The following is a 25,550-nucleotide window of genomic DNA, read 5'->3' as shown; positions in this document are numbered from 1 at the left end:
TGAAAGTAATGAATCTGGGGTTGGGGAGGAATCAGTGATAGCTCACCTCTTAACCAAACAAGGATCCATACCAGAATGAGAAGTCCTGTGAACACCATCAAAGTGAGAAGCCTAGAGCCAGAAGTCACATCTCATGAGTGTCATAGCATTCATACAGGGCAGAAACCTTATGAATGTAATCACCATGGACAACCTTTTTTAAAAAAAAGTTATACACCTCATGGTATATCAGAGATTTTATATTGGAAAAAATTCTTTTGAATGTAATCAACATGGAGAAACCTTTAACTACAATTCAACTCTCAATAGATACCACCATGAATTTCACACAGAATAGAAATTCAGTGAATGTTTTGAATGTGAGCAATTCTCCTTTCTTAATGTACATCAGAGCCAGCGTGGATGTTTATTATTTGCAACTGAGTCAGACTCCAGCAGAAAACAGAGGGACTTCTCAAATCAAGATGACTCAAATATCAATAGGAGGTACTTGAAAAGGTTTTATTCAAAAGTGTAGATGTGAAGAAAGCACAGGGGATGGTGCAGTAACTCAAGACCCTAAACCCAAGAGGTGATGAGGCTCAAATGGTTAAAAGTGCAGAAATTAGAGAAAGATGATTTATAAGGAGCTGTGGCTTTCTGAGGGGTGGGAGGCAGTCCAGAAGAATCCAAACCTCCAACCTCACTCATCTCCCTGTCTCTGAACTCTCCCCAGTGGGCCAGCAGCTGAGTCCAATAAGATGCCAGACAGCAAGGGAGCCTGTGATATGGTCAGCCTTTCAGAACAGACAGACAGATGAAGATGGATCTGGAGGGGAAATGGAAGATACCCAGCCCAGCGAACAGGAACCCTAGCTGACACACCTCCAAGGATCAACCTGGGTGCCCTGTTCCCACTGTAGCCCAGAGCCTGGTAAAGAGCCTGGTCTAGAACAGGCATTCGATAGAAATTGTTGAAATTAATAAAGGACCAGCAGAACAAAGGCAGACTCTTATTCAGCAGGAGAAAACGCAGAACTCCTCTGCCTGACCATCTTTTCCAAGGCCCCTGTGGAGCATAGGAAGGAGATGCTTTTGTAACATACATTTCCTGTTACCAGACAATAACAGAGCAGAAGACTAGGAATTCAGCAAGAGCTGATGACCTTGAAGAAAAGAGGGAAAGGTAAAAGGAAAGCTGGGGACACTGGACTGGAAGCTTTAAGTGTAATACCTGTAACAGGAAGAATCTTTGTATTCTATTACAAGTTAATCATTAAAGGGATATGGTCTATAAGCTTAAATTATGCATAATGGCACATCTCTGGGAGCCCTGCCTCCAGAGGAATGAGCATTAAGCTAAAATACCTTTGTTTAACTCTTAGGAAACATCTTGACCAGGCCTACTTGTGAATAGCTGTCGGAAGGAAGAAATTAACACAGCCCAAATGACTACCCACTGCAGTATTCTTGCGTGGAGAACTCCACGGACAGAGGAGCCTGGCAGGCTACAGTCCACGGGGTTGCAAAGAGTCGGACACAAATGAGCAACTAACATACGCACACACATAGGAGGTAACAGGAACCCGGAAATTTTCAACTTTAGCGCCTCCCCTCTGAGTATAAAAGAAGTCTGAATTCTAATTCAGACAAGATAGTTCTTTGGGATAGGAGTCTGCCCTCTCCTTGATCTGCTGGCTTTCTGAATAAAGTTGCTATTCCTTGCCCCAGTACTCATCTGTTTATTGGCCTGCCATTCCGACAGGGAAGGATGAGAAATGATATGGTTGAATAGCATCACCAACTCAACAGATATGAACTTGGGATAACTCTGGGAGATAGTAGAAGACAGAGGAACCTGGGTGTGCTGCAGTCCATGGGGTCACAAGAGTCAGATACAACTTAGTGACTGAACAACATGCAGTGAGCGGTATGAACTTGGACTCCGTAACATATCTCAGCAAACCCTCATAATTCTTCGTGATAGTTGTTACTTCTTACACTCAGCAGTTAAGAAAACTGAGGCTCAGAGAGCTTAGGTAAGTTTCCCAAGGCCACACAGTAACTTGGAGACAGGATTTGAATCTGGATCTATCTGCAACCTAAGCCTGTGGTTTTTCCACCCAGCAGGGCACAGAGTAAACTCCCCCATGGGTGTCAGCTCTAAAGAATAACTTCATGGCTTAAAGGCAAAAATGCCTCCACTCTGCTGATGTATCACAAATAGTTATTAACATGTTTTCTTTTATGACATCCTGAAGTCAGGAAAGGCTTTATTTCATCAAATAAAAAAATGAAGTTTGTCAGGGAGCTAGGAAAAGCCAAACAACTTTCTTGGATTTCTGATAGTGAAGAAGGAATTCATAGGGCCTGGACTCCATCTTAGGCCTGTTCATGCTGATCATGCTCAGCCACCTTTCCAATGGACTCTGAACTCTGTTTAGTGCCTATGAAAACAACGACAGAAGGAAGGATAAGACCCCCTCCAGACAGGGGAACCTTGAAGATCGTATCTAAGTTACTCATCGCCTAAGAGAAAACATACATTAATCACGCCTTCCTCCAGACAGGCCCTAAATTTTTCTGTATCAGTCGGAGTGTAACCTCGGGTTTATTGATTATTGGCTAACTGTTTGACTGAGTACATGAGCACATAGCACGTGAATGATGGGGTTATTGGGATTGTATTTTCCTTGGTTTATGTAAGTCTCAAGGAATTTGGAGTGGTGGGTTCAGACACGTACACATGGGGTATAAAAGATTTTCACAAATGCTGGTCAGGGGTCCTTGGCTAAGAGGAGACTCTGCCTTGGCCCTGCCGGTGTAATAAACTGCCCTCCACTATCTGCATTGTCCTTCTGAGTGAGTTTGTTTCCCAGAACGTGTGGCTACAACAATAGCCCTGACTATTTAGTCACAGCCATTTTTTATTGATTCTAAATTCCCTGATTTAGGAACAGACTGTGGCCATGTTTCAAGGATATCAGGATAGCAAAAGACTGACAAAGAGGGGTTAATGTTTGTAGAAGCAGAATGAGTTTTATCTGTGCCATAGTATTCATAGATCATTATGAAATGATATTTATTTTACCAAACAAAAGATTTAAAAAAACAAATAGAAATCACTTAAAGGCAAAGAAATTCACATAGTCTATTATCAAAAGCTGCATTCCAAGAAAATTTTGTTCTCTTAACAAAGAGAGAAAACCAAATTCCAGTCTGTTACAAGCTTATATTCACAGTGAAATAGTAGTTATTTGCAATAAAAATATTCAAAGGCAGTTCAATATATTAGAAAACTTTTCTCGGGGTCCACATTCCACAAACTTTTTTTTTTCACTTTCTGTATCCACCACTTTGTCCATTCAGAGACAGCCACCTGTGAGACTTACTTCCTTTGCCCTTAATAAAATGTAACTCCATTTCTTATACCTCTTTATTAAAAACATACATCTTACTTTCCTTAAGCAAACATGAACTGTCCTTTATGCCAGCACTCTGTAGATTGGGAAACAAAAATCACCCAAAGTTCTTATCTCATTTACATTTTCTTTCTTTAAAAGTTGCTTCACACTGAGTTACTTCCTTTGCTGACAAATTTGTAACAGATACAATAAGATCATATTTAGTCTACATTAAACCTAAGCACAATAAAAGTATTACTCAATGTTGATGAACCTTAAGACATGTCTATATTAATTAGATTAACAGACAAGCATTAATACCAGGTATTAATTTAATACTGATTATTTCCCAGTTCGTGTGAACCTGAAATTCATTTAGTTTAATTTCTCTTGAATTTAAAATTGTTTGATTTGCAAGTGCTTACTTTTCTTTAGGTCAATTAAATTAGAGCTTGTCTACAAATTAACCTTAGCAGTAGTATCCAAAGACAAAGACACACACTGAGACATATATAAATCCGGATAGACAGATATCACGTAGTTTTCCACTTGAGATTTTAAATGTCCCTTTGTTTTTATTTTTTGTTTCTTGGCTTGAAGTTCTACCAATTTGCCCAAGGCTGAAGTCTCGGGCAGAGTGGGTTGTGTATCTCAAGGATACGATGAGTCAATTTCAGGCTATTTCCTAGTCCAGAAAAGAACTTTTTTTGTCCAGCTTTTTCTAACTGCACAAGCAAAAAGAACAGGTTTTGCAATTTTAAAAGGATTTCATTTTTACCAGTTTTCTCCTGAATCTAAAGAGCGTCATGGCCATCCAGTGTCAAATAATTCATCTCCCTTTTTTATATTCATAGTTCTATAGCTAAAATATAGACCAAATGGTGCTCAAATTGGCTTTGATGACAAGGACAGACTGACTGATAAGATGTTGTCCCAGCAGAGATTGTCCCTTGCGGGAACTGAGGTCTTAGTTTGATCAGAAGAATCTGAAGGAATAAGGGAACTTGCAAAAGTTGGGGAAGCTTGGTTTCCTTCCCATTTTCTATCCCTCTACCTCCCTGAGAGATAGGGAAGTTAGAAGGGGATTTTTTAGAATGTTTAGGAGAGTTTTTTCAGGCTTTTGATTACAGGAAAAAGTCCTGGGCCAAAGGGATGAAGGAGAGGGAGAAAGAAGGAGGGTTGAGGGGATAGGGTGGCAATAGAAAGACACAGGCAACGTGAGTCCCTCAGATTTGGATTCTGACTGAGTGTCATAGGGTTTGAGCATAAGGAATGACAGAAGAAATCAAGTTGGAGGATTGTGTTGTAATTTAAGAGTCCATTTTTCTTGGTTCCCCAATTCATACCGACTCCAAGTTTCATTGCAAAAGACTACAAGTCTCTTCTTTTTAAGACTTTCAGGGTCAATTTTTTTCCAGTTCCTGAGAATACAGCCTAGAGGGGAGCCTGAGGGAGGTTCTTGAGATGTACCTAAGCCCATTCTTAGGATGGGGGTACTGAGAGTTCACTGGCCACAGAAGACGTCCCAACTGTCCCAATATACCCTCTGTGTGCAACTGAGACCCTGTACGTCTAATGGCACAAATGACCAACCGTCCCAACAGTCACATCCGACGTGAGAGGTGCTGCCCGAGCATACGACGGAGAGCGGCACAGTGAGAGGCGCTGCCCAAGCATACGACAGAGAGCGGCACAGTGAGAGGTGCTGCCCGAGCAAACGACAGAGAGCCGCACAGTGAGAGGTGCTGCCCGAGCATACGACAGAGAGCCGCACAGTGAGAGGTGCTGCCCGAGCATACGACAGAGAGCCGCACAGTGAGAGGTGCTGCCCGAGCAAACGACAGAGAGCCGCACAGTGAGAGGTGCTGCCCGAGCATACGACAGAGAGCCGCACAGTGAGAGGTGCTGCTGGAGCATACGACAGGGAGCGGCACAGTGAGAGGTGCTGCCCGAGCAAACGACAGAGAGTGGCACAAACTAGACTAGGCACACCCCTAGGCACAAACAGTGTGAAAATGCATCTGCGGGGTGGGGCAGGCAAGGACAGAAAAGAGGTTCCCAGACCAGCGTGACTTGGTGTATGGTGATTTCCTGAAATGTGGAAGGCACTCTTTGCGATGACTCAGAAACAACTCCTAGGCTAAATTTGGAATGAGGAAGGCAAAGTGAAAGTAGCGGGAAGACAGGCTGAGGAATCTGCCTTGTAGTCCTACCTGGAAGGCGGTGGCCAAGGGAAGTGGGCTCAGTGCTTGCTTGAACCAATATGCGTCTGACATTGCACAGAAGTTTTCTTGCTAGTAACAGACCTTCTAATAGCCTGGCCCATTCCATAATCCCCTTATCCTGTCATGGGATAAGTGGTGGTCACCCTAACGGCTTTTAAGTTCCTGACAACTTCTTTGGTGGCTCAGCCAGTAAAGAATCCACCTACAATGTGGGAGAACTGGTTTTGATCCCTGGGGTGGGATGATCCCCTGGAGGAGGGCCTGGCAATCCACTCCAGTATTGTTGCCTGGAGAATTCCCATGGACAGAGGAGCCTGATGGGCTACAGTCCATGAAGCTGCAGAGGGTTAGACACGACTGAGCACAGCACAGTACAATGAACATGCAATTTTAATTGGTCTGGTCCTCAGCTTAAAAGACAAGGAGGAAAGGCACCCTCATCCACTTGGGTGCCAGTTATTGGGGTGCAGTGTGATGTAGGGCCTTTGCAACATGCCAGAGAGTAACCCTGGCCAGAGTTTCTCAATCGGTTCCATAATCACTTGCCTGTTCACAGAGAGTTCGGGGAAAAAGAAGCAAGAGAGGAAAAGAGAGAGAGGGAGAGCCCCATAAGAGTCCCTGAATGGGCCACCAAATGTTGAGGCTGTTCGAGTGCCAGCTGGAAAAGAATTGCCAGACACAGAGCTTTTCAGATGGGAATGAGTTTAGTAAGAGCAAAAAATAGAGACAATGTAGGCGCTGTGAGTGTAGAAGGCCAACCTCTTGACAGATCAGGGAGAGTCAACAGTTTTTGTGGATTAGTAGCCAGGAAATGGCAACCCACTACAGTGTTCTTACTTGGAGAACCCCAGGGACGGGGGAGCCTGGTGGGCTGCCGTCTCTGGGGTTGCACAGAGTCGGACACGACTGAAGCGACTTAGCAGCAGCAGCAGCAGCAGCAGCCAATTTTTATAGTCTCAAGACAAGAAAATTCCTGCTGGAATGTTGGCACTAGATGATTGGTTAGGGCACTATTGAGTGACTACTGAAGGAACATTTTTGCCTAATTTGGGTCAGGAAGCCTGCCGGTGATTATCAGGAGGATTTTGGTAATGGTTACAAAGGATTTCAGTCAGCTTCAGAGGTGACCTTGGTTCTGGGCTCTACTTCTGTGGCCTTTGTACTAGACCTCACATTTGTGGCCTTGGGGCAGGACTTAAAATCTATGGAGGAATTTCTCCTGACAGATTTCTCAAACTTGGTGCATTTGTATTCTATTGCTGAACAATGTATTACCACAAATATAGGGGATTAAAAAAAAAAACAAGTCTGTTATTTCAAACTTTGCGCATGAAATCAGGAGTTAAGGCACAGCTTAATTTAGCTGTCATTCACAGAAAGAAGATGGTGTGAAGACACAGGAGAATGCCATCTACAATCCAAGGAATATTTGAGGTATCAGGAGCTGGGAGAGAGGCCTGGAAAAGATTCTCCTGAAGTTCATAGCACCTTTATTTATTCTTGCAAAAACTTGAAAACAACCACGATGACCCTCAGTAGGTGAACTGGAAAAGAAACTGCTAGATGCAGATAGTCAAATACTGTTCAAAACTAAAATGAAATGAGCTCTCAAGCCCTGAGAAAATGTGGAGGAATCTTAAATGCTACTAATAATTGAAAGCAAAAATCTACATGCTGCGTAATTCTGACTATGTGACATTCTGGGAAAAGGCTCTACCCTCATGACCTGATTTCTTCCCAAAGACCCACCTCCAAATATCATCACTTTGGAGATTAAACTTGAACAGATGAAGTTTGGAGGGATGCAAACATTCATTCCACGACAGACTTCCTTAAGTTTTATACAAAGTTCTTGTCCTTTCCAAGATCCCACGCAGGATACTGCGTACATTTACTTGCCATGTCTCCTAAGGCTCCTCTCAGCTGTGAATCTTCTCTGACTTTCCTTGCTTTTGATGATTTCAACAAATTTGATGAATACCAGTATATTTTAGTATGTCCCTAGATTACAGTTTTTCTGATGCTCTTCCAGTAACTAAACTGAAGTTATGGGTATTTTGGGAAAAATGGTCTTAGAGGGAAAGTTCCATGTTCATCACATCAACAGAATAATTTATGCCTAATAATGTTGGTTTATGGTTATTGAAAAAGTGGCTCACTTGTATTTGTCAGGTTTCTCCACTGTAAAGTTACTCTCTTTTCCTTCTTCCATTTTGTCCTCTCTGGAAGGGGGTCACAATGTGCAGCCCTTAGTTCAGGAGTGTTGAACTGGGTTTCCCCTTCTTTAGAGTGAACTGTCTATACAAATTATTTGGAACTTTCCCGTACAAAAGATATTTACATATTCTCCTCCATTTATTAATGTATTCAGTTACTTGTTTACATCAATAGGGAGTCATAGATATTTATTTTATTTGAGGTTATAATCTGTCTTGGTCTATTTGGGATGCTATAACAAAATATCACAGACTGGGTGACTTGGAAATTTATTGCTCACAGTTCTGGAGGCTTGAATTCCACTATGACTGTGGCGGCATGATGGTGTGAGGGTCTTGTTTTGGACTGTAGATTTCTTATGTAATCTCATTAATTTCATGGAATCTCACATGGCAGAAGGAACTAGGAAGATCTTGGGGTTCTCTTTTGCAAGGGTACTAATCCCATTCATAACAGAGAATTCCCCATGAACTAGTAGTGTTCCAAATGCTCCAACTTCTAACATGGTCATCTTGAGCATTAATATTCTGAAATGTGAATTTTGAAGGGACAAAAACATTCAGAAATATATGTACATATGTGTGTGTGTGTATAAAAATATATCTCTAACATTTGATATATTTGTTCCTCAAATTGTTTCAGCTTTCTCCATTGGGAGATCTTTCTGTTGGTTCCTGAGCCTCTTTGACAAACTCCTCTATCAATGGTTTTCGCTTTTTCATTTTGTTTTCTTTTAGTTTTTCACTTCCTTATTTTCTGAAGGATATTGAATTTTTGATAGGATTTCTAAACACAAAGAAGAAAGATTAGCCTTTAATGAAAGGCCTTTAGAACAGAAGAGCCAGGTGATTGAATTAAATCATTTTTATTTTGAAATAAAGCATTTAGTAAAGACAAATTCACTCACTGATTAAATTAAACATTAATGGCCTGATATGTGGCAGTAAGTGATCTGGCAACTGAGGATTCAGCCTCTTCTCATAGAACTGATAGAATTTGCATCTTGTTTGAGGAAGAGACAACACATACATCGGGGTTCATTTTTCATCATGCAAGACTTTCAGTCTAGTTGAATAACGTCAGTCTTGCAACACACAGTTCAGATTTCAGTTACCACAGAAAGCTGAATAATTGCATAAAGTATGACTAATAATTGCATAAAGCTGCTTACTCTACTTCAGCCCACAAATCACTGTGTACTAACAGATGCTCATCATGATCAATAAACATTCATATCAATTCTTTGAAAGTCTATAGTTTGGTCACTGTGACTCTGTTACTCAGTTTAGGCAGAAACAGCAGGATGTGTAGTTGTGTTGTTTCCTCTCTTCCAGTGATGAACCCACATGACATTTACAAAATGAGTAATTATAATAGGGGATTGGCATCAAGGATGAAAGTGCATTGGGAAACAATGATGGGACTGGAAGTTATATTCAAGAGGAAAATAAATGGATTACAGAAGAAATAGGTGACCATGGAGTGGTAACTTGATACTGTTGGAAAGATTCCAGATATACAATCAGAAGAACTTAGTGAAGGCAAACTTATAACATAAATGAGGAAAGTGGTGGTGAGGAAAAGGGTGAAGTTTTCTCAAAAGAAGTGACAGCAGCAAATACTTCAAATTAAAGAAAGTTTTGAAAAGATTTCACAACATTGAGAGTACAAGGCATAAAATGTTGGAAACTGATCCAAAGGAGCATAAGTCACCGGGCTGTAAAAAAGATACTCTTATATTGTAAATTAATCTGCCTTTTTAACATACAGCTTGTACACCTGGAAGTCCTCGGTTCACATACTGCTGAAGCCTAGCTTGAGGGATTTTGAGCATAATCTTGCTAGCATGTGAAATGAGTGCAATTGCATGGTAATATGAACATTCTTTGACATTGCCTTTCTTTGGGATTGGAATGAAAACTGAACTTTTCCAGGCCTGTGGCCACTGCGGAGTTTTCCAAATTTGCTGCCATATTGAGTGCAGCACTTTAACACCATCATCTTTTAGGATTTGAAATAGCTCAGCTGGAATTCCATCACCTCCTCCAGCTTTGTTCATAGTAATGCTTCCTAAGGCCCACTTGACTTCACAATCCAGGATATCTGGATCTAGGTGAGTGACCACACCATCATGGTGATCTGGATCATTAAGAGCTTTTTTGTACAGTTTTTCTATGTATTCTTGCCACTTCTTAACCTCTTCTGCTTCTGTTAGGTCCTTGCCATTTTTGTCCTTTATTGTGCCTATCTTTGCATGAAATGTTCCCTTGGTATCTCTAATTTTCTTGAAGAGATATCTAGTCTTTCCCATTCTATTGTTTTCCTCTGTTTCTTTGCACTGTTCATTTAAGAGAGCTGTTTTTTCTCTCCATGCTATTCTCTGCAACTCTGCATTCAGTTGGGTATATCTTTCCCTTTCTCCTTTGCCTTTCACTTCTCTTGTTTTCTCAGTTATTTGTAAGGCCTCCTCAGACAACCATTTTGCCTTCTTGAATTTTAAATTGCCAACATACGCTGGATCATAGAGAAACCAAGGGAATTGAAAAAGAAAACAAACCCACACATCTACTTCTGCTTCCTTGAATATGCTAAAGCCTTTGACTGTGTGGATCACAAAAAACTGTCGAAAATTCTTAAAGAGATGGGAATATTGAACCACATTACCTGTCTCCTGAGAATCCTGTATGTAGGGCAAGAAGCAATATTTAGAACTGGACAAGGAACAACGGACTGATTCAAAATTGGGAAGGCAGTACGTTAAGATTGTGTATTGTCACCCTATTAATTTAACTTACATGCATGAAATGCTGGGATAGATGACCTAGAAGCTGGAATCAAGTTTGCCAGGGGAAATATCAGCAACTTCAGATATGCAGATGATACCAATTTAATGGCAGAATGCACAGAGGAACTAAAGAGCCTCTTGATGAAGGTGAAAGAGGACAGTGAAACTCAGCGTTCAAAAAACAAAGATCATGGCATCTGGTTCCATCACCTCATGATGAATAGATGGGGGAAAAATGGAAACAGTGACAGACTTTATTTTCTTGGGCTCCTAAATCAATGCAGACAGTGACTATAGCCACAAAATTAAAAGGCACTTGCTCCTTGAAAGAAAAGGTATGACTGTTGGGTAAGGGAGTTAGAGAAAGCGAGGTTTGGAAAAAGAATGAGACTGGCACTTTACAGGAACAGAGCACCCTTAATGAGGTGAGAAAGGACAGCAGTCAGATTAGTGAGCTGCTGCACTAACCCAAGAAAAGAGTAAGTATATATAGGCATGTATGTGGAAAGCTATTGTCTGAAGGGGGCCTGTTCTTCTCCAAGGTTGTTTGGAGTAGTTATCTCTTAAATGGCTGGGGCAAGGAATTCTGGAGATCGGCCAGAGGTTGGACTGCCTGGGAACTGGGTGTAATCAGCCTCAAAAAGTAAAAAAATCCAGTTTTTTTTTTTTTCCCCTTTGGGTGAGAGAGTTCTTTGTTTTGCATAGAATGGTGGGGAGGACCTGGAGGGGATTTTTAACTCCAGGCTATTTTGAGCCACATAACTTTCTTTCAATGACAAACCCAGACAGTGTATTAAAAAGCAGAGACATCACTTTGCCTACAAAGGCCATATAGTCAAAGCTATGGTTTTTCCAGTAGTCATGTATAGATGTGTGAGTTGGACCATTAAGAAGGCTGAGCCCCAAAGAATTTGATGCTTTCAACCTGTGGTGTTGGAGAAGACTCTTGAGAGTCCCTTGGACAGCAAGGAGATCAAACCAGTCAATCCTAAAGGAAATAAATCCTGAATATTGTTTGGATAGACTGATGCTGCAGTTGAAGCTCCAATTCTTTGGCCACATGATGGGAAGAGCCAACTCATTGGAAGAGACCCTGATGCTGAAAACCCTGATGCTGGGAAAGATTGAAGGCAGGACGAGAAGGGGGTGACAAAGACTGAGATAGTTTGATGGCATCACTAACTCGGTGGACATGAGTTTAAGCAAACTCCAGGAGAGAGTGAAGGACAGAGAAGTCTGGCATGCTGCAGTTCAAGGGGTTGAAAAGAGTGGGACACAAATAGCAACTGAACAACACCAACAATGTTGTAAATTATACAAGAAGAATGTAAATAGGGTGCTAGCATTTTTTATGTTTTTACAAAGAAATGTTAATAAATTACTTAAATTCTCAATGTTTCTAATTTGTCAAAGTACAAGTAGTAATAGCTGACAGAGAGTTTATAATGTTTTGAAACAAATTTAAAACATCATAGAATGAACATTATCTTTCCTATTGATTACTGAGCTCACTGTCAGTTTATTCAGTAATTTTTATAGTCCTTTTCTACCATGCAAAGTGAGGACTGCATACGCTTTGTATGTCAGATGGTAATATGCAGGGAGCCATATACCAGTATTGCAGGTGGGAGGTCTTGTACCAATGCCACAGATGCAGAACCCAGCACAAAAGTCGTCTCTAGAACCGACTGACCCTCTTGCCAACCTTTACCTTGACTCCCATCCCCACTCCTGATCTAAACTGGCCTTCTCCCTGACCCCACATTAGGTAAAAATACCTATCCTAACCAATCACCTACTGCCATCCTTTCAGCAGGAATTTTATTTTCCCTGAGGCTGTTAAAAGTTGATTATTGACCCATGAAAGGCATGGCTCTCCTTGAGCCGGCCCACTGTTTTAACAGTCATCTCTCTGTGGTCTGTCAGAAGTTGGCCCCTTTGCTTCCAGTGTTCTCATTATCTCTGATCTTTATTCTTAGTCAACTCATTCCTTTCTGAAATATTCTGTGTTTAGAAATTCTTTTCCAACTTCTGTACAGACCATCAAGACAATAAGTACTTAAGAAACAAATCAACCAGGTTAAGGGCTCATGGAATGCCAGGGTAAGAGAACCACTGACATTTTATACAGGGTAGTGTATGAAAGGTGCCTTGGATAAAGTGAAATTTGAGCAGAGGTTGGAAAGAAGAGAGGGAGAGGTGCATATGTGTGGGGGTGGGGAGCAGAGGAGTGGTAAGATTTGACTGACATTCCCCAAAATTCACTGTGCCTAAAACAGGAAAGCCAGTTAGAGATCATAGCAATGATACAGGAAGAGATGATGATGGCTGAGACGAGGGAGTGATGGTGGGATGAGAATGTGGACATTATGGAGAGTTCAGTGGTGTGCTGGAAGAGGCTTGGACTGGCTCATGAGACTTGATATTTTGAGGAATTTTGCAAGCAAGTTGTTAAACTGATGGTAACCTAAAATTGACCACATTGGGGGTATTTACAGAAAGAATTAGCATGTACTACCAATCAGGCTTTTCTTTCTTTTTTTGGAGTCAGTTGTTGGGTGGGATGATTTGAGAGAATAGCATTGAAACATGTATATTATCATATGTGAAATAGATCGCCAGTCCAGATTCGACGCATGAGACAGGGTGCTCAGGGCCGGAGCACTGGGATGACCCTGAGGGATGGGATGGGGAGGGAGGTGGGAGGGGGTTCAGGATGGGGAACACATTTACACCCATGGCTGATTCATGTCAATGTATGGCAAAAAACACTACAATATTGTAAAGTAATTAGCCTCCTATTAAAATAAATTAATTAATTAAAAAAAAGAATCAATTGTTAAAGGTTTACTATCTCACTACTGGACTTTACCATTTTGAAGGCAGAATTGAAAATGAGCTATAAACTGTGGAAAATTCTTAATGAGATGTAAGTACCAGACCATATTACCTACCTCCTGAGAAATCTGTATGCAGGTCAAGAAGCAACAGTTAGAACTGGACATGGAACAACAGACTGGTTCCAAACTGGGAAATGAGTATATTAAAGCTGTATATTGTCACCTTGCTTATTTAACTTATATGCAGAGAAAAATCATGTGAAATGGCTGAAGCACTAGCTGGAATCAAGATATTGCCAAGAGAAATATCAACAACCTTAGATATACAGATGACACCACCCTAATGGCAGAAAGTAAAGAGGAACTAAGGAGCCTCCTGATGAAGGTGAAAGAGGAAAGTGAAAACTCTGACTTAAAACTCAACATTCAAAAAACAAAGATCATGGCATCCGGTCACATTACTGCATGGCAAATAGATGGGATAAAAATGGAAACAGTGACAGACTTTACTTTTTTGGGCTCCAAAATCAATGTGGACAGAGACTGCAATCAGAAAATTAAAAGATTCTTGCTCCTTGGAAGAAAAGCTATAACCAACCTAGACAGCATATTAAGAAGCGGAGACATCTCTTTTCCAGCAAAGATACTACTAGTCAAACCTATGGCTTTTCCAGTAGGCATGTACCAATGTGAGAGCTGGACCGTAAAAAAGGCTTAGTGCTGAAGAATTGATGCTTCTGAGCTGTGGTGCTGGAGAAGACTCTTGAGAGTCCCTTGGACAGTGAAGAGATCAAACCAGTCATTCCTAAAAGAAATCAACCCTAATTATTAATTGGAAGGACTGCGCTGTTGCTGAAGCTCCAAGACTTTGACTACCTATTGGGGGGAGCTGACTCATTGGAAAAGACCCTGATGCTGGAAAAGATTAAGGGCAGCTGGAGAAGGGGGTGACAGAGGATGAGTTAGTCGACATCATCAAATCAATGGACACGAGTTTGAGCAAACTCTGGGAGACAGTGAAGGACAGGGATGCCTGGCATGCTGCAGTCCATGGGTTTGGAAAGAGTCAGATATGATTGAATGATTGAACAACAACAACAGCATAAAAGAAAGAGAAATCAAGGATGAATTCAAAGCTTCTGGACACAGCATATTTCCCATGAGCAATTCATAAGGATTGTGAAAGATTCAAGTTGATGGAAAACTACTCTTTCCATTGCAGAAAGAGAACAAAACACTAATTTCTGGGTTTGAGAAGTAGGCTATCTAGACAAATGGAGAAGGAGAAAATTTTTTCTTAAAACCAAGATGGCACTTGGTTTAAAACTAAAGAGGCACTTCAATGGTGGGGAGTTAAGTGAAGGCAAGAATCCAGAAGACAGAATAATTTCTCCACAGGGTATCAGTGTATAGTCCGTGGCTAAGTCCAAGGTGATGGATGATCTGTATTAGTTGGACTCAAGGAGATCCAACCAGTCCATCCTAAAGGAAATCAGTCCTGGGTGTTCATTGGTAGGACTGATGTTGAAGCTGAAACTCCAATATTTGGCCACCTGATAGGAAGAGCTGACTCATCTGAAAAGACCCTGATGCTGGGAAAGATTGGGGGCAGGAGGAGAAGGGGACAACAGAGGATGAGATGGTTGGATGGCATCACCGACTCAATGGACATGGGTTTGGGTCGACTCCGGGAGTTGGTGATGGACAGGGAGGCTTGGTGTGCTGCAGTTCCTGGGGTTGCAAAGAGTCAGACACGACTGAGCAACTGAACTGAACTGAATTCTCATGTCCAAGGGAGATGTTGTGAGTCAGTCTCCAGAGCTACTCCCCATGATCTCTGCTCAGGATCACATATGAAGATTCAGCTCTGGGGGTTTCATGAACATGTGGGCAGGCAGATCTCCATGGACAGAAGACTTTTGGAGCAGAGTTGTGGAAACTTTCAGCTGGGTCCTTCTTGTGGGCTGGGCCCTCAGTGAGGGAAGGAGACAGTAGAGGCTGGCGGTGACACCTAGCAGGGAGGAAGGAAGGAGCTGTGGGAAACATTTTCATACTTAATTATCTGCTCATCATTCAGGAAAAGTTCTCTGCATGCCTCCCACATGCCCAGGTATACTCCTCCTGGGATGCCAGGCCTGAAGGGATGGACAGCCCCCGAGTTAGGACTGTGACCCCTCAGCCTCCTCCCCAGGTCCTCATACTCCCTCCTCAGGCCTTCCACTCTGTCACACAGAGGTCACAGTTGGAGCAGCCTTCAGAGGAGCTGATCTGGGACTAATCAATATTACCTTAAGTGTGGATACCTGTTGTCCCAGGGAGCTCCTGAGTTCAGTGATCTAGAAATGGTCTCCAAGGGAGCCACCCACTCAGCTGCTCCTCATTCAGCACACTCTGCCTACCTCCTCCACAGAAACACCAGGAGAAACCCTTTGAAATCCCTGATGCAGTCCACCCCCTCCAGGACCTCACCATCTCCTGGGAGCTGGGCACCTCTTAGAGGGAAACATGATACTCCTGAGGGTACCGAGGGAGGTGTGCCTCCTTCTCTTAACTGCGTGTGAGCCCTGCCCCTGTGTGGCCTGTGGGTGGCCCCCCTAATGACCGTGTGTCTTCTAGATTTTGTCCCTCCCTCATCCATAACTTACAGTCAGGCTCGACACTTCCTGTGGACAAAGATGACAGAGACACTGAGCAGCAGCAGCACCTTAGGGACTAGGAAGGCAACTGCCCAAAGAGAAGACAGCTCTGGACCTGGAAATCAGGGGACAAGGAGAGTGGTTAGATGCGCCACACAGGAGCCATTCCCAGGGGCCTCCACTTACTCCATCTGAGGCTGCCTAGGCCCATCAACATGCTATGGCTTTGACCTGCAACCTGAACTAAGGCTCAAGGCAGAAATTAGGGTACAGAATCCCCTCATTTTTCCTCTTTCTTTTCTCAGGCTTCAACGGTCCTATTATTTGTAAAGAAAATACCAGGATTGAAAATAACTGTGAGACAAGAAAAATTCAGCAAATCTTTGTGCACAATCTCTCATTAGGCTGTAATTCCATCCTTGGCAAAGCATCAGGAAAATGCAGGAGAAACAGGCAAGGCAGCTAGAACAGGTGCCTAGAGTTATTTGAGATTATCATCATCAATATTAAATATATCTAAACTTTGAAAATATTGGGAAAATTTCCTAAGAGCACAGACTATAGGAAAGGGATTCAAGGTAAGCCTGATTTTAAAGGATTGGCATAGAATCCCCAGGTTCTATGCATATGTTACCTTACATGTCAAGAAGGATTAGCAGTAGTGATTTGTTAAGGATCTTGAGATGGGCACACTAAATTAGATTTTCCAAGCAGAGCCAATGTAGTTATGAAGATTCTTGTAAGTAAAAGCTGGAGGCAGGTCATTTGGAGAAGCGGATGTGATCAGAAGCAGAGGTCAGAGTAATGTGGGGCCCTTTACCAAGGAGTGTGGGCACCCTTGGAAGCTGGAAAAGGCAAGGAAATGGATTCTTCTCTAGAATCTTCAGAAGGAACACAGCCTATTCACCCATTATAATGTCTGACCTCTACAACTATATGATAATATATTTATCTTGTATCACTAAACATATTAATTACTCACAGTGACTATAGGAACATAACTTAAGGAAGACAGATTTGACTCTATGGACAGGCATGATTTAAAATGCATACCCTCTGTGTAGAAAAGGCAGAAAGAGAAAAGAAGTGCTATTTGGCAATTGAGTGGTAAAGAGAAAAAGAAAAAGGTAGGGAGAAGGGATTTCAGATACTGGTTCCTGAAAGATAAAAGAGAACCAAAGAATTAGAAGACTCAGAACCTTTTTCTATCAAACCAACCAGCCAACCAGCCAAAAACTCCATTACTGTATGGTTTGTTTTACACTGTGGGAAGAGAAGTCCATTAGGATAGGAATTTATTGTAAAACACCCAATGCCATAAAAACAAACAATAAGATGTCCATCCTCCCACCAGACTGACTGGACCCAGCACTGCAGCGGTTGGAGTCCTCAGATGCCCAGGGTAGGTTTTGGGTCTCGGTAGGAAAGTCACATCAGCATCTTACCCTTCTCTTCAGCCTGATAACCTAGATGCCCCAAAAAACACACTAGCAGGCCTGCTGAGTCAGGCACCCTATAGCAGCCCTGGTTGAGCCCATCAGGAGATTGAAGACTAAAAGCATTTCCAGGCCACTGCAGACAAAATGGCATGGGCTTTTCTCTCCTATGCTCCCTGTTAAGTACAACTTGAACCCTAGAAAGAGCACAAGAAACAAGCATAGGAGGACTCTGAGGTGGGAGAGGAGGAAGACTGTCTAGGGACCTGAGATCTGGAGGAAGAACACAGTAGTCAGTTATCCAGGCTCACTCTCCTAACTCCGCAGTACAAGAGGAGACTCAGGAATGGCACTAGAAAAAAGAAGTCTAAACCAATTACCTAAATTCCTGCCTCAAGAAATGAGAAAAGGAGAAGCAAAATAAACCCAAGGCAAGTGGAAGGAAGAAAATAATAAATAAAGAAAAGCCAATGAAATTGGAAACAGAGAAGCAATAGAGAAAAATCACTGGAAGAAAGAGGGTGTTCTTTTTAAAAGACCAATAACATTGAAAAATTTCCAGTACAACTGACAAATAAAAAAGGAGGAATGGCACATTTCCAGTATTAGGATGAAACCAAGGATGTCACTACAGATACTGGAGACAAAAGGATAAAAAAAAATGTCATGAACAACTGTACAGAAAGACATTTGACAACTCAGAGATGATGGAACAAATACCTCAAAAAAAAAAAAAATTACCTCAGCTCATTCAATATGAAATGAATAATCTGAATACTCTTAAATATTTGATTCAAATTAATTTTCAAAAGATTCTCAAGGCCAGATGGTTTCATGGGAAAATTTTGCCAAGAACTTACAAATGAAAATAATTTTGGTGCACAGAAAACAACAATAATAGTATTTTGGAATTTGAATTTATGCTCCATTTGAAATGGTGTTAGTCAATTAGAATTGATTATATTAAGTGTGCACTTGTATGATTTTTATAGAAAGTCAATATACTTCACCAGATAACCACACTATTGTGGACACCATTGACTGGTTGTGCACACAGGACTAAGTTAAAGTGGATGTTATTATGAAACTGTTCTATATCTATTATTCAAGGGAAGTTTTTTATTCTCCCCTACCTCTCTTTATCCTTCCAGCAGGCAGGCACATGGACACTCGGTGACCCAGTATTGACCCAGCAGATGAGGACAACACCATAGAGTATGTCGGAAGAAAAGTGGGCCTTTGTTAGGTCTTCTGGAGTAACAATTCCTGGAACCTGACTTGACCCTCTCTTGATGTTACCTGAAAGCCTACAAGATGTTTTATTGATAGAAAGAGGGACTGTCCTTGAGACAAGCCCCAGCTGAGGGGGGAACCTGTCTCTAATTAGCACATATTTATTATATAGACTGGTGGTCCCTGTCCTCAGAGACTCAGATTCACCTTGATTATCTTAGCCCAGTCATCTGGACTAAAAGTGACACATTTTCAACAACATCACGCCCTCCCTACTTCTCCATGAGTCCCTTCTGTAAAGTCCAAGCGCTTTGGGTGGCTAAAGCAGGAAGTGAACTGAGAGCTACATTTAGTAAACGTGCAGTGAGTGACTGTGATCACTGCTGGTCCACTGTCAGAAACCAAAGGACAAAGGAGCCCTGCGCAATGACCACTCACGGTCAACTGTGTGCCAAAACCAGACTCAAACTTCGTGTCCTCAGGGCTCCTCTTCCAGAATTTCACAGAGTAGTAGATGCCGACGTCTACTGGGATGATGTTCCTGATGTGGATGGAAAGTCTAGGCGGGAGACAGACTAGGCAGAGGTTAGAAAGAACAGGGAGGAGGGAAGTGGGCGAACATGGAATGGTGAACATAATTACTAATAGCTGAAGAAAGTGAGAAGCAGGACAGTATGAATGAGATGATCTCCTTCCATATCTTATTTCATTCTTTAATTATATTTATGTCAAAAGTCATATAAACAATGTACCAACCTGTTTTAAATTGTGACTGTTGGAGTATGAAATCTGGGGGAGAGGCGCTCACTTCAAAATTCTACTTTTTATTTATAGACTTTTACACTCTTCTATAATAAACTTGAATTACTATTCTTAATAAGTTAAAAAGATAAAATTTGAAAAGCCCTGTGAGATGTAATGGAAGCCTCACCAGGAAGTTCATGGGTGCCCTGATCCTTCTGGGGAGCAGAGACCTCCAGGGTATGGTTTTTGGAGACCGCCGGCTGCCCGTCGTGCTCCACCTGGCAGGTGAACACCACAGCCTCCCTGTGGGCAGAGGAGTTCACCAGGAGCCAGCTCGTCTGGTTAAAGGTCCCGTCCTTGTTCTCTACGAGGACTGAGGCTGCTTCCGTTCGGGACATGTTTCCGTTCTCCAGCCAGGTCAGCTGTAGGTGCCGGGGGTAGAACTTGTTCACCTGGCAGGTGACGTTCACCTGGTTCCCAGCTGACGGGGAGCCGGTAATCTCCAGGGTGGGTGGAACTGAAACAGCACAGGAAGAAGCTCTGACCTTATAACACACATCACCATGGGAGAGGGGCTGGAGAACAGCTCCCAGCACAGCAGGGGTCACCCAGGACAGAGCCAGGCATGCAGTAGGTGCTCAAACACTGAGGGTCTATTTGCATATGAATGAAGTCACTGAATACAGTGAAAGTACACTGCTCAAGGACAGGGACCTCCTATTAGGGTTATAATGTGTGAAATCAACAAGCTCAGCCTCTGGCATGCAGTTGGAATATAAGACTGCAGCAAAATAAAAGAAATCACCAAGCACATAGGGTCCTGGGCTTAGCATAGGTGCTCAGTAATTGGAGATACTCAGATGGTAAAGTGTCTGGTTGCAATGCAGGAGACCTGGGTTCGATCCCTGGGTCAGGAAGATCCCCTGGAGAAGGAAATGGCTACCTACTCCAGTACTCTTGCCTGGAAAATTCGATGGACGGAGGAGCCTGGTAGGCTACAGTCCATGGGGTTGCAAAGAATCGGACACAACTGAGTGACTTCATTTTCACTTTCATTAATAAAGAAAACTACTTATCATAGTGCTTGGCACATGGCAGTTGTACATTTGGCACTTTAATTAAAATAGAGTAACCACCTCTTCTAGGAGACCTTTCTAGAAGGGCTAGATTGGACAGGACTGTCAGGAAGTAGATTTCAGGCAATTCAAGGCCTGAAGCAAAAGGCAGGGAGGAAGAGCAGACTGGGGGGAAGGAGGAGTAGGCTGGGGTCTTGGGAGGCAGGTGTGGGCTTGGGCTGACATAAGGGACATCTACCTCGGATGGTCTCGGACAAGTGGGCAGTCCCACGGAGAGGAGGGCCCCCCTGCAGGGTGACGTGGGCCACCTCGCAGATGACCTGGGAGTGAACATCTCCCGTGGCCAGCAGCACCTTGGTTGTGCTGTTGATGCTGTAGGAAACGTTGTCGTCCTCTGGGTCCACGCTGGTTTGGGAGGCTGAGAGCTCATTGCCATTTTTGAACCATTTCAGGGAGATGTTTCTAGGGGAGAAGCCGTGGGATGTGCAGGTGAAGCTCACTCTCTGCTCAGGTGTAGCCCTCACTGCAGGACCAGATACCACGGGAGGAGAGGGCTTGGCTACAAAAGAAACATTTATAAATGAAGAACATGATTGTGATTATCATCATTACAAAAAACTCGTGACAATGTTAAGAAATTGCAAATACATTATTTTTAAATTCATGGTTGCAGTGAAGGTTAAATGCACTGGAAGCATTTTTTTCAGGGAGAAAAATGTCAGGTGCTTCACAAAACTAAAGAAACACAGACCTCTGTTTAACCCAGAATGTATTTACATGCAGAAATCTCCTCTCAGGAATTTATGAGTTTCCTTCACAGTTGTCTTTCTTTCCATGAATATTCCAATAGGACCAATGTATAAATCCCTGAATTTCAAAGGAATGGTGCAAAAAGGTGTTTTTTCTGAGTCTCGATTTTTCTGTTGGGTTAGTACTGGATTGCAAAGAAAGATTACTGAGTGCTGAGAAACCAGTGGTGGTTAATTTCTCATATATGTGTGTGTGTTAGTTGCTCAGTTGTCTCTGATTCTTTATGACCCCATGGACTGTAGCCTGCCCGGCTCCTCTGTCCATGTAATTCTCCAGGCAAGAATACTGGAGTAGGTAGCCATTTCCTTTGCAGGGGATCTTCCTGACCCAGGGATGGAAGCCCAGTCTCCTGCACTGCAGGCAAATTCTTTACTGTCTGAGCATCCAGGGAAGCCTGGTTAATTTTTAAACTGTTATTAAATCTGTATATACACAAATCAGCAAATCAAATGTGAGGGTGGTTTCTCTGTTGATAGGTGCTGTAGGGTGTCTCTAATTGTTCATTATTATGCAACATCCCCTTATATGTTGTCAGACAGCAAATGTAACAAACATTTTCATTTCTAAACATCTAACTTGCTTCCTAAAACTCAAACATTTGAGGACATAGTTAGGAGTTACCTTAATATGTCAAATCCAACAAACACCAGCATCATGGATGCCCCTTAAAGTACTGTGATCAGATGCCACTTGTCCAGAGTTGTTCAGAGCTTAAAGATGGGCTGAACTCTTGACCACCCTCAGCTCTCTAATCTTCCCACCAGCCCTGAGGAGGGGCCTGAGAGTGGCCCTATATGTGGGATGAGGCTCAGGAAGGATGCAGCTGGCTTAGGGCACCCAGCAGGTAAGGTCAGAGCTCACCTCACTGTACACAGGACATACTGATTTTAGTGTCGTTGTTTTTTTATCCTGGAGCCTCACTGTTTCTGGACAAAGTGGGTACAAACACCATCTGTAAGATGAGTGAGGATGTATGTAAGATATAGAGCCTAGCATACAGTAGGCTTAATTAGTAACACCTGTGATTGTTATCCTATGATCTGATAGTTCTAGTTCTGAAACTACATTTTTAGGCAAAAGAAAGCAAAACAAAAGCACAATAGAAGCACCAAAGAGAGTCTCAAGTCTTGCTCCCTACAGCTGCCTTGCAAAAATCAACATGAAAAGAAATAGTAGGAACACCAAATTATGAGTCTGACCCCTTTAAAAAACATAATCCCCTCAAGAGGTAAGTTTGGGAAATTGGCTTTCAAAACACATAAGAGACCACAGGCACTTTTCCTGCAGATCAACTCATTACAGAATCTGCAAGCAAGTTGAAAGGAAGGAGGACGGATTTCATCAGATCCTCTCTGGTGTTTGAGGCAGGAGGGCTCCTGGCTGAGCAGAGTGTTTGCAGAGATTCCAGCACCTGTTTAGACTCCTGTGTTTAAAGTTGGGAAGGTTTCCCCAGGGATGAAGCTCAGGTCTGCACAGGGTGATCTGAGTGGGGAAGAATACCCTCTCAGATCAGGAGAGCTCGGTTGGAGGTGGGATTTGCTCCTGCCACTCCACTTGGGCTGATTTTCTTGGGCCTCCTAAGATCTGTCAACATCACAGCCTATTCTGAAGCACCCACCCCTGGGACAGCTGTTCTTTCAATCCAGGCACCAGAAGGGTCCATGTCTATCAGGGAAATACTGCAGCTCTCCCTCTGTGACCCCAGAAAACACGTTGCTCTGGGCTCCTGTGGCCTGACTGGGCACCAGCATCCTCTGCAGGAATTAAGACACTTAGCTGCTCAGGCCATGTCTGTGCACTCAAATCAGAATTTCTAGGGTCTGGGGATCTTTTCACCATTTCCTGGTGATGCCATGAATGGTTGAAGTTGAAAGGCACCTGGTTCCACACCAACCCTAGTTGTACTTAGTCTGAGAGGGAAAGTGGCCCATAGAACATCCTCTGGTTTTGGCACGTCAGAGCTCATGTTGGTGGAAGACATGCCAGGCTCTGCTCTAATTACTTGACATGTGTCCCTCATTCAATCCCTGCAGCTACTCTGTTAGGATGGGGCTGTCACTGAGGGACAAGGACTTAGATTTAGACGCAGTGTGGGGAAGGACTCATCAGAGGTCCCAGAGCCGGGATGGGGCAGAGCTGGGATGGGGGCCCAGGCAGGGGTATGGTCCAGGCTCTCAACCACAGTGCCCCGAGCCCAGGGCTTTCTAGACCCTCTCCAGTCATCACAGATTCTTGAATGGTAATGTAATTACAACTATTTCACAGATAGGGAAACTGAGACTTTCCCAGGATCCCACTGCCCTCCTGGGATGGGCAGCACCATCGCCCTCTGAGGGGTGGTGCAGTCACCAGGTCATTGTGCCCTCAGGACACCCTGCAAAGGTTGTGTGATTATCCTTTTTCTACAGGTGAGGAATGGGGACAAGCACAGGGAACTGGGTCTCAGCTTTGAAATAACACCTCAATTAGGAGAACCTACTCTGTGCTGGTGATTTAGACAGAGCACCTCAAACACTTCCAATTCTCCTGAAAGGAGACCACGAGGACCACTATTCTACGAAGAGAAAACTGACGCTGAGAGAAATGAAGAGACTGTCTCCTCTCATTCCCCACCGTGTCCCAGAATTTCCTGTCACCTCCATGCTTCACTTGTGGCTCCGCTGGTAAAGAATCCACCTGCAATGCGGGAGACCTGAGTTCGATCCCTGGGTTGAAAAGATCACCTGGAGAGGGGGAAGGCTACCCACTGGCCTGGATAATTCCATGGTCTATATAGTCCATGGGGTCGCAACAGTTGGACACAGCTGAGCGACTTTCACTTTCCATGAAAGTGAACCGGAATCATGTTTCAGGTTCATTAGCAGAGCAAGTGCACATCTTCAGGAGCTCCCAGACTGACCACCACCCTCCCCTTTTCCCTTAGATTCTTGACTTCGAAAGACTACAGGGAGGAGAGGCCTCTGAGGGCCCAGGCCTGGGAACCCCGAAGCCACAAGGGAAGACACGGACTCCTGACACCTAAGTCTAGACTAGCAACTCTTGCTCACATGGGGCCCCACTCCCTCTAGGAAACACCTCCCTCTCCTCATCCTCAGTCTGCAGAACCAGGAATGGGCGTGCCCAGTGCTGCTGGGGTTGCAGTGGCCCCTCTGGACTCTGTCCACACCACCCTTCCTGGACCTGCCCCACAGGAGGCCTGGTGAAGGGGCAACATCACAACAATGGGGAGAAAATCTCCTGATGCTTTTAAGTGTGTTGATCCCTGTCATTGAGGAACATTTCAGCACATCACACAACACTGAATGATCTATCTCATCTGGGTTGTAAAACTGGACTTGCCTCTTTTACAGGACTTTTTAAAGTGTTTATTTCTAAAGGAGAGGACAAAGCAAGATTTTAAGAGGATGAAGTTAGAGCTTCCTCCATACTTTGACAAGCACAGTGCGGTGTGCAGAGAGCGGGGCCATGACACTGTGAGTGTTTAGGGTTCAATCTTGGTTCCTCTGCTGCTGCTAAGTCGCTTCAGTTGTATCCGACTCTGTGTGACCCCATAGATGGTGGCCCACCAGGCTCCCCCATCCCTGGGATTCTCCAGGCAAGAACACTGGAGTGGGTTGCCATTTCCTTCTCCAATGCATGAAAGTGAAAAGTGAAAGAGAAGTCGTCCAATCGTGTCTGACTCTTAGCGACCCCATGGACTGCAGCCCACCAGGCTCCTCCGTCCATGGGATTTTCCAGGCAAGAGTACTGGAGTGGGTCGCCATTGCCTTCTCCACTTGGCTCTTCTAGCTATTCACAAATCAAGTCCCCTCTCTGAACCTCAGGGTCCTCATCTGTAAAATGGAAAACAGACAACCTTTCCTTCTAAACACTGTTTATAATGAGTAAATGCCTAAGGAGGATTCACCATCTGACAGGCTGCTCCTCCCCTCCCCTCCCTCCTTTCTCATCCAGGGGATCATCTGGGCTGGCGGCCTGAGGAAGAGGATGAACAGCCCTGGGAGCCAGCAGATCTGAGAGGTGGGGGAGCCACTTACTAGCTGTATTGAGACTGAGCAGGGGACCCACCATCTGGGAAGCTTAGTAATATCTTCAAAATCAGGATAAAGCCACCTGGCCTGCTGATGTCTGGAGGTTTGGGGAGATTCATTTGCTACCATGACTA

The 25,550-nt window shown here is 43.4% G+C and overlaps 1 protein-coding gene across 4 annotated transcripts in view; it reads right to left on the bottom strand.

Moving 5' to 3' along the window:
• Nucleotides 1-8,674: 8,674 nt before the first annotated feature.
• SIRPB1 (signal regulatory protein beta 1) overlaps nucleotides 8,675-25,550 on the bottom strand; it is a 150,151-nt gene continuing 133,275 nt past the window's right edge. For 3 of the 4 annotated variants that reach the window (XM_070801223.1, XM_070801224.1, XM_019972677.2), the window contains exons 3-6: nucleotides 20,814-21,134; nucleotides 19,687-20,016; nucleotides 16,096-16,201; nucleotides 8,675-15,461 (exon numbers count right to left, since the gene is read on the bottom strand). In XM_070801223.1, coding sequence (XP_070657324.1) covers nucleotides 16,098-16,201; nucleotides 19,687-20,016; nucleotides 20,814-21,134 — 755 coding nt within the window. In that variant the 3' untranslated portion in view covers nucleotides 8,675-15,461; nucleotides 16,096-16,097. Of the gene's footprint in view, nucleotides 15,484-16,095; nucleotides 16,202-19,686; nucleotides 20,017-20,813; nucleotides 21,135-25,550 lie in introns of all 4 variants that reach the window. The other variant, XM_070801221.1, reaches the window with a different exon arrangement.

The sequence above is a fragment of the Bos indicus genome, chromosome 13 (assembly GCF_029378745.1).
Source record: "Bos indicus isolate NIAB-ARS_2022 breed Sahiwal x Tharparkar chromosome 13, NIAB-ARS_B.indTharparkar_mat_pri_1.0, whole genome shotgun sequence".
Lineage (NCBI taxonomy): Eukaryota > Metazoa > Chordata > Mammalia > Artiodactyla > Bovidae > Bos > Bos indicus.
Note: the sequence above shows the minus strand (reverse complement) of the source record. Positions and strands in the feature narration are given on the sequence as shown.